The sequence below is a fragment of the Argiope bruennichi genome, chromosome 3 (genome assembly GCF_947563725.1).
Source record: "Argiope bruennichi chromosome 3, qqArgBrue1.1, whole genome shotgun sequence".
Lineage (NCBI taxonomy): Eukaryota > Metazoa > Arthropoda > Arachnida > Araneae > Araneidae > Argiope > Argiope bruennichi.
In genome coordinates, this window is record NC_079153.1 from 12,030,167 (window position 1) to 12,040,289 (window position 10,123).

The window sequence follows — 10,123 nt, forward strand, 5'->3', positions numbered from 1 at the left end:
ATTAGAGCTACATAAAACTAAATATTTACAGAAAAAATAGCAAAAAATAAAGGAGAATATGAGGGGAAGACATAACAGTGTAGAAAAAGAAAGGGAAATCTGATATGAGAAATGTTTTCTGGCTTCAAACATGAATTCCCCCCCCCCCAAATCCGATGATAAATAAACACCCCCCCCCCCTCGAATCCAGAATCAGTATCACAACCTTCTATGCAAAATATCAAATTACACCTTTCACAAGAAGAAAGGCAGCAACATGGGTGGTGTCCTAAAATGAAGACACCTGTGAATCAATCAATTTGGTTCTTTCTTAAATTAATTTGAAGATCAAGCAAAATTATAATTTAAAACATCATGGATACTGTAGGAAAATGGGTGATTGATTTTGATAAAATTTTTATTTCTTAAGAGCTGAAAAAAATTCAAAAATTTAAAGGGGGGGAATTAAGGTATTTTTAACGTAAAATTAATGCCATAAAATTACTAAAATTGCTCCTGTTGTCCTTTATTTTCCTAAAAGGAGACTAAATGTCACTTTTTCAACAAATTTGGGGATTTTAAAGCCAATAGTTTTTTTTATAGAAAATTTTAAAATTGGCATCCTTTTTTTTGTGACCATCGCTCCTGAAAGGATTAAACTGATAATTTAAAAATATATGCATAACAACACTTCAAAATATAAGCAAACATATGCTCTAAAATATTTTATGACAAGAATTTAAGTTAAAAATTAATAAAGAATAAAAAAATTACATAAATAATTATGCATTTCACTTATAATGTAGCTTACCATTAGAATATATGAAGTCCTCTATATAAGTCTTATGGAGTTGCTTAAAGAAAGGAAGAAATAAAAAGATTACATTACAAAATGAAATCAAGTTATATTACAAGTTATAATGAAAAGTAGTGATAAAAAATTAAATATATTAAAAATTAATACTTTATAATCCGGCTCAAAGGGTTCAGATCTTATTACAGTTGTTGCATAAGCATCCGAGACAGCCGAATCCTCATTCATGTCTGGGCCTGTTGAATCAGGAACATCATCCCTTTCTTCTGAAATATTAGATATATGCATAAAGTTAGATATGCATAGATATTTTAACAATGCTATTATAAGAAACATTATGTTGCAATATCCATAACCATTATAAGAAAAAAAATTAAAAACAGCATAACCCATAAAGGGTAAGAAAACATTTCATTGTTTGTTTACATCTAACATATATAACTTGTAATTAAATCTGGTTCTTAAATGCGTATCTATCAGAGAGAAAATGGTACTTGCATGCAAAATTTGATAAATTAATGATAATTTTAATTAATAATTTATAACCAAAATTTAATAATTTCAGTTACCAACATATAATGAGCGATATCGAATATGAGAAACAAGTAGTAAGGACTAAAATAAGTTGATTTAGTAATGGAGTATATGAGCAGAAATAGCAGGTATGATGGTAGAAGATAATACTGTTAAATAATAATTCCAGATGAGGATTTTGAGAATTTTATATTGCAATAGAAATACAAAAAACTTATTGATATATACTTTATGTATGAAGTAAACAATATATGCCTAATATGTGGTTACTCAACAAGACATCTAGACTAAGTCCCTATTACATAAAGTGTACCTTACCAACTCAAAATTTAATTAAGAACTTTTTTGATAAGCACATAAAATATAATATGACCAAAGGTGAGAATTGTAATCTACCCAAACATGTAAATGTAGTCTCATGAAAAACATGGTTTCACCATTATTCTCTATCACTTCAATGTACCATTTCTAGTAAAATATTCCATTCATAAATTCTGCTCATTTCACATGCATATACTGGGTGTCCCATAAATTTGTAAATACTTTAAAAATTCATAAAAATTGAAGGAATGAGTATATTTTAATGCGGTTTGCGAAATCGTTATTCTCATGAAGTGGGATTTTTCTTCATACAAAAAAAGGAAAGAAAAAAAAAGAAATAATTCAAAAATTTGTCAATAGAGGGCGCTAAACACAAGCAAAACATACAATTCTACAGGAAAAATACTTTTATTTGCATGCAAGCAATTGTTTACATGCGTATCACACCAGTACTACAGTACTTGTTGTATGTGTCCGCCATCACCACAAATAACAGTTTGGAAGCGGGAGACAACACTGGTAACTGCATCATACAGCATATCCAGATGAATGCATGAGATTTCGTGGCGAATGGCTTCCTTTAGCTGCACTAACGAAGTTGGCCTATGGCGGTACACCCGAGATTTAAGGTAACCCCATAGCCAAAAATCAAGGGGTGTTAAATCTGGTGAGCGTGGGGGCCATTCATGTGTAAAGTGACGGCTGATTATCTGTTCTTCAGTAAAAGTTCTTCTCAAAAATGTCTTCACTTCGGTGTCGATGTGAGGAGGTGCCCCGTCTTGCATGAATGTCACTGTGTCAAGGACATCGTGTTCCAATCAATAAGGATGGTATCACTTCCTTCTGTAACATTTCCAAGTAACTTGTTCCATTAACTGAACATGTCTTCCATCCTGCTTTTTTACAGGACTTTTCAAAGAAAAAAGGGCCTACAATAATGGATGCAGTGAAACCCCACCAAACAGTAACCCGTGGTGAATGCAGGGGCTTCTCAGTGTAAGCATGTGGATTCTCATGCACCCATATTCTACAGTTATGGGTATTAACTGCTCCATGCAAAGCAAAACGAGCCTCACCTGTCCACAATATTTTCAGCAGCCATCGCGGATCATCTTCAATTTTCGCCAAAGCCCAATTTGAGAATTCCAATGTCTTAGCTGTATAATTTGGTAAGAGCTGATGTAGCGATTGCAATTTGTATGAGTACAATTGCAATACACCATGAAGGATACGGTACACCGAAGTCTTTGGTACCAGTTATTCGTGCCACTTCTCGTGCACTACTGACTGCACTTGTAGACTGTTCCCTTAGCGTGTCCATTTGCGAAGAGACATCGGGGGTACGGACTGTTGCTAAACGAGGTGCACCACTGCGTGGACGATGACACAAACTTCCAGTTTCTTCAAAGTGGCGTACTAGGGAAACAAGTCCAGCAGGAGTGATCAGACCTGAACCTTTCTTCAATCTTTTCTGGGTCCTAAACTTTCGTAAGGCTTCAGGCGCCGATTCGTTGCTGACATAAAACAACTTACCAATAGTGCTTTATCCACCAGTTTCAACATCTTAATACAAACCTTATGCAAACCTTTAGAAATGATGTGTCAATCGCTCACTCTGCCTTTCATAAGACTTTAATTTGCATATTTCCACTGATTTGCTTGTGTGCAGCGCCCTCTGTTGACAAATTTTTGAATTATTTTTTTTCAGTATCAAAAAAAATCCCCCTTCATGAGAATAATAGTTTTGCAAACTGCATTCAAATATACCCAGTCCTTCAATTTTTATGAATTTTTAAAGTATTTACAAATTTATGGGACACCCAGTATTTTAGAATTACCATGAATAAAATACACTTCTGTTAATATTAATTAAAGATGCAAAAATATTTATAACTTTTAAAAAAGTGATTTAATAGAGTAAAAATAACATTTGGAAGTAAAATGCATGCAAGTAAATTGAAAAAATATTACTACCTTCATCTCCTATATGCAAATTTAAATCAGGAGTGGTTTCTACATTTTCCACCTCGGGAGATTTAGGTAATGAGTCATCAGAAATTTCATTGTTCTGCTCAGGCTCTTTAGCACTAGCATCACCATCAGGACCTTCATAGAGTTCTACTGCTACATTGACGAAAGGAAAATTTTCTTCACCTTGCTCATGATCTTCAGATATTTGTTGAGCTGGTTCTGGATCGGAATCATCACATTCAGCTCCGCCAAATGGGCTACCTTCTTCAACCTATATTAATATTTTTTTTAAATAAAAAAAATTTGAAAACAATATGGAAGGGATTAATAACAAAACATGAGAAACAAAGGCTTTTCTATAAAAAAAAAACTGACAAAAATTGTTAATCACTTATCAGCTCAATATGTCTGCCTATATCTCATCTCCTAAAACTAATTAGGTAAAAATAAGAAAAAAATGCAACTTTTAAAATAAATTATTACAATATTGAATTTAATTTGCAATTAGAACTAACATTATTTAAGCAAAATAATTTTTTAAACTAATTCATTGATTACCGATTAGGTTTGTAAATTTTCGAAGTCTTTCAATTTTTTTAAAGTTGTAAGCACTGATAATGTTAAAAAGAAAGCATTTTATGAGAACATGATTAATGACAAGATTAAAAGTAGTGAACTAACATAGTAAATAAATCTCTTCTCAATACTAACTTGCAGAAAATAAACACAAAAGTACCATCATCAAAATAACTTTAAGAAGGATTTCTGTAGCTCTTCCGAGCACTATATTACTGACCAGTATATCCTTTTGAAGCATTAATATAATTATATATTTAATGACTTATTAATACTGAAGTTGATTTTTAGTTAGTACAGTCTGTCTTCGCAATCTTATTTCTTAAAGAAAATTTTTAACACAAAGAATATTGGAAGATTTTATTCAACATGATTATTAAAATATTTTAAAAGAATTCTACATAACTCAACAATATATTAAGAGCAGAAAAAATTAACATAGAGAAATTGGAGAATTTTGAATACAAAGACTAACAGATTTTTTTTTTTTTTACATAGTTATTAAAGCATTTAAGAAAAATTCTATCTAAGCTTAGCAGTATTTGAATGATGGGTTGGAAGGGGTATTATTCTATTGGTAGGCAAGATAAAGGCAATTTCTATAATTTTCTCATGTCTAATCCAAGGATAAATGAACTGTAAAAAATATTCAATTAATCCATTTGCTCTTGAAATGACAGTTTGGTTTGGGTAAGTCAACCAAATTCAAAAGCAACTTGCATTAAAAGCTATCGCATAACAAAGTCATTAAAAATTGTATCTTACTTTATACCAGCCAATCTACACAAAATAAATTCTCTACAAGCATAAACACATACATACACACACAAAAAAAAAATCCTTAAAATCATTGATTAGAATTTGTTTCATAAAATATATAGTGATATCAAAATGAACTTGGCAACCAAAAGAGAACAAATTTCAGAAAATCAAAGATATTCAGTTAAAAAATTTAGGTTTATTTATTTAATGTTTGAATAAAATGGCAAATTGAAAACTGCTTTAAAACTGAATTAATTCCTGCTCATTAAAATTAAATTGAATTTTAATGCTTACTAGATTTAGTGTAATAATTCAGAAAAATCTTCTGATACTTGATTTTAAACTATTTTACATATATTATATGAACTGAAAAAATTAATATTATAAAGAAGAAAAGTTTGAAAATTTTAACTGAGATTTATTTCATCAAGGAAGGCATATTATGCATAGGGAAAAAGCAATGAGAGTCTGCATCAGTCTACATCGCAACACAAGTGCAAAAGGAAGAAATTTGTCCTTTCAGTGATTTTACTATGAGATTCTGATAGGGATTTTTTTACCATATTGACTTAGACAGGGAAATTTTGGGTACCTTTTAAAAAGATGTTAAGGTGTTAAGTATTTTTATCCCTCTGTTCCTTGGCATGAATTCAACCATTTTGTTAAGCAAATGTTAGAAATAATTAAAAAAAAAAAAAAAAATGGGAATTAGGTCAGTAAATAAAAGAATATTTTAGGAATGACGCTAACATGGGCTAATTTAAGATAAAAATAAAGAAATTAAATAGGATTTAAAATAAATTAAAAGATATATGTAATGATATCTCTTTATATATAATAAAATTGCTGTAAGACACATCTTTGTTTTGATTTTAGAATATCAATTTATAAGTCTAAAATAAATACTATTTACTACAAACATTTTCACAAAAATAATCAAAGACATCAGAAAACACACACACACACACAAATTGAATCCTATAAATGAAAACATTCATAAAACATTTAAAGAGGAAGGACAGAATCAAAGTAAAACTCTTTATTTCAGTATTAATATATCCAGTATCATAGGTTAAGTTAATACTTGCCAGTTATCAAGTAAACACGTAAAACAAAAATATTGGGATCAAAGATAATTTTCCTTCTTATTCAATACCTAGATATTTTAATTTAAATATGCTATATTTTCATTAGATCTCCTAGAACATAAAAGATTTATAACCTTGTTTTAAATAAGTTAAAAAAAATTGCAGATATAAGATAGTTTAAAATTCAACATTGAATTATCAGTGGAAGTTAAAAAAAATAAAATAAATAAGTAGCATTTCATAGAAAATTGTGCCCACAAATGTCATCTAGATAAAATATAGGATGCATGCAGAAATTATAAGCCAATACAGTTGAAAACTGTTCAGCAATACTTTACACCAGATAGTATAAATACACAAACAGTTTCCCAAAACTAATAAAACGATTATGCCCAATTTATAGCAATTATATAAGGATTGGAAAATCTTTTTTTAAAACAATTCTTGCAATGAAGATACATCAGCAATCTCAGCATTTGAAAACTGTTTTCTCCTCTTATGAGGTTAAATAACTAGTAAAGAAATCTAACAGCACCCTCAAGCTCATTCAGAAGATGTTTCCATCCATGTTTCCCCCATGAGATTTTGATTTGCTTTAGTATTTTCCATTTTTCTTAATGGTTCAGTTTGCATAACTAAATTTTAAACCATATAGTAGATCTAAAAAAGGTTACATATACTTATTAATCAATAATTATAAGGCATTATACAAAAATTAGATTAGCTAAATGGTATTAAATGTACAATAATGAAACTGCATTTGCAGAAATACCTTCAACTTTAAATGCATATAATTTCTAACATTTTACCAATAATATATTTAATAAGGGCAATGACAAATTTAAATGTTTATGAGGTAAAAGAAATTTCAAAACATCTTCAATCTATGAGCATTTTGATTAAAATATAGAATCCCTTTTCTGCTTTTTTAAAGACATTCTTAAATAAGATCTTTCATTTTCTTTAATCAAAGAGGAGGAATAAATTTATCGATCACAAGTGGATGATGCATAATAGTACAGAAAACTATAAAATATGTGCCAGTTGATTAGATGAGAGATGGATTAGTTCCCCAAAGGTAAAGAAATTTTAATTGTTGGCATAACAACAGTTAGGCTAATTCTAGTTTCAGATGTATCAAACTAAGACAAGAAAAGTATATACCAGTATAGCATTTGCATCATTTAGAAGCTTACTTTTTTACATTAGCAAGATAGAACAGAAAGTATATTTATACATACAGCAGAAAATATATATTTTCTGCTGTGCACATCTATAGAATATTATATATTCTATAGATGTAATATCAGCAAGTGATGCTTGAAATACTCCAACGAGGTAAATCAATTTTAGAATCTTATTCCAAAATAATTTATTAATATGTTTCTAATACAGTATATAAAAATTTAGAATGTTTTGATAAACAAAGCCTTCATTAAATTTGATAGCTAACACTAAGATCTGAAGGGTTTTTTTTTTTTTTTTTTTTTTTGCCTGGAATACTATAAACAGAACGATACCCAATTTTAACACCAATTTTTAAAAGATTAAAGTAACAGCAAAATTATTCTGTTTCTGTAAGTTTGCAAGGGATTCTGGTAGTTATGGATATTATTAAACATTAATTAAAAAATGAAATTTAAATATACATTACATTTTATTTTATTCCATTTCAAAGATCTCCTCCTCGAGAAAAAGAAGATTATTTGAAAATCAAACTAATATTTGTAATAAATTTTTTTAAAAGAAATTTTTAACAATGAGAAAAGTTACAACTATTTTCTGGAATTAAATAAGGATAACTTATGGCTATCACAAAAAATTAGCTTTATTAACAAGAAAGTAAAGAAATCTTTAAAAGTTTGAGATGCACAATATGTAGGCAAAAATAGTATCAAATTCAAAAACTATCAGCCTTATTTTCTCAATAGTCACTAAATCAAATATCAATAAAACAATTAAAAAAATAGCAGCTTACATTTCAAAGCAAATGAAATGATTAAATATCATAAAATGGTTTATAATATTACAATCTTAGCCTTTTACAATATACAATAAGAAAATATAATCCCTTATTCAATAAAGGAAATTAATAATTAAGTAAAAATGAATTCTAATTACAATATACAAAACTGGATGATTGATATTATTATACAAAAATTCATGTTCTAAAATAATTACTGCAGCTTTTAAAATTATTAATATTTTAGGGAATATGTAATAATTTACATGCAAATCTATTTACAATTTAAAACATCTTTTTCTTTTCCACTTTTAAATTATCTAACAAACATTTGTAAGGCACAATAATTCAGTTAAAAAATTATGATCCGAGTTTGAGATATATTTTCAATTAATTTCTTCGAAAATCAAAATAAAAGATACTATTTAAATGCAATGAAATAATAAAATGATCCTTTTTACTGAAAAATGTATACATATGACTAAAGATTTCTGACAGCACAAAAGTTCCGGAAACAATCAGATTCAGCAGGTGGTTCTATTTTTAACATACAATTCCAAACATAAAATAAAAATAAAATAATGCATAAATATTACCTCAGGTGAATCAGGTGGTGTTCCACTCATGTTTTTATAATTTTAATTCCACAGTTCTAAAACAGAAGAAAACGTTTTAAAAATATCCACAGATGAATTAAACAAAAACAATTTTCCAGCATAAACACAGCATGTAAACAAAATACGCGCATATCACACAGTGCTAGAAGTGTTGCAGCTCGGAAATGAGTCTACATTCGTTTCATTCCGATCGCCGCCATTTTCCGAGACCTCAGGCGGGTATCGAACCATGGCGCAATATACTGCATAGCAGAGGATAATAAAATGAATCATTCGACACAAACACTTTTCAGCTGCATTAGTACAATCACAATTTCCATATTTTATAATAATTTCGCATAATAATAGCGCAATTATAAATATGCAAATGATATATTTTACTTACACTGTTTACGCTGACGGCTGCAAACCTATAGTTGCCCCCAGAATAACAACAATTATATAGTTTTAGAAATGAAATAGTAATGATCTAGTGATCAATTACTGTTCACACGGATACACTGCTTATGCTTTTACACAAAACAAAAGAATTTCAAAACACATGATATTGTATTATCCCAAGAAAGACACTACCGCCACATCGTGCACGAACCAAGAAACATAAGCAAGCTTCTGGCCAACCAATGAGAAAGCGCTGACTGTCGAATTGCACATGAAGCGGAGGTAGTGGTAGTGGTTCGGCAGGGGAGCGAGCTGCAGTCTGCGTGAGTGTGGAAAGCAGACGATCGAATCGAGAGGAGAAAGGAGTCTAGATTGAGCGAAACATGAGGTCAGCAGAGATGACTGGTTCGATTCACGATGCGTTTTCCACGTTTTCTAGCTCCATGCTCTGTTTCATTGAATGCATACGAGAACTGTCGGTGGTTACCGCATCATATTTCAGACTCGCGATATGTGACTATTCTTGTTTTTTAGTTTTTTTCTCCCTTATTTGCGAGCATAGTTTAACGTTTCTGTCCAAATCTTTTCCCTTTTTTTTAGGTATGGAATATGCTCTTGAAATTTATTTGTTGTAGAATAATGAGGCAGTAATAGGAAAATACAGATGTGTTTTTCACTCATAATATTATAAAAATTAATTCAATGCATCAATTATGAATTTATTCACAAATTTTTGCTTTCATATGCAATTATTATTTTTTTTCCTTCTTTCTTTTCCTATCAAAAATGCTTATGCGTAACATAAACCTCCTCCATCTAGTAATGTAACATTTTTATCTAACATAGATTTTTGCTGAGGGGGGAACTTCCTTTTAAAAATAAAACTCTTATATTAAATTCTATCAATAATTTTTTTTAATATTGAAAAATTTAAATGAACATTCTAATAATAAATAAACATTCTGAGATTGGTATATTCACTCGGAATGAACCTTGTTATTCTGATAACAATTGTCTAAAGTCGCATTTCCTTTTCTAAAATTTCACACCACTCTAACGCAAGGTAGCAACATACCATAAAGCAGCAGCTATATAATTATGCAAACACAATAGAAAT

The 10,123-nt window shown here is 29.5% G+C and overlaps 1 protein-coding gene across 6 annotated transcripts in view; it reads right to left on the bottom strand.

The window, feature by feature from the left end:
* LOC129963093 (uncharacterized) overlaps positions 1-9,325 on the bottom strand; it is a 65,938-nt gene extending 56,613 nt beyond the window's left edge. For 3 of the 6 annotated variants that reach the window (XM_056077150.1, XM_056077149.1, XM_056077147.1), the window contains exons 1-5: positions 9,011-9,324; positions 8,605-8,660; positions 3,623-3,890; positions 944-1,059; positions 791-833 (exon numbers count right to left, since the gene is read on the bottom strand). In XM_056077150.1, the coding sequence (XP_055933125.1) occupies positions 791-833; positions 944-1,059; positions 3,623-3,890; positions 8,605-8,634 (457 nt within the window). In that variant the 5' untranslated portion in view covers positions 8,635-8,660; positions 9,011-9,324. Of the gene's footprint in view, positions 1-790; positions 834-943; positions 1,060-3,622; positions 3,891-8,604; positions 8,859-9,010 lie in introns of those variants that run through there. The other 3 variants (XM_056077148.1, XM_056077145.1, XM_056077146.1) reach the window with 2 other exon arrangements.
* Between the last annotated feature and the right edge of the window lie 798 nt (positions 9,326-10,123).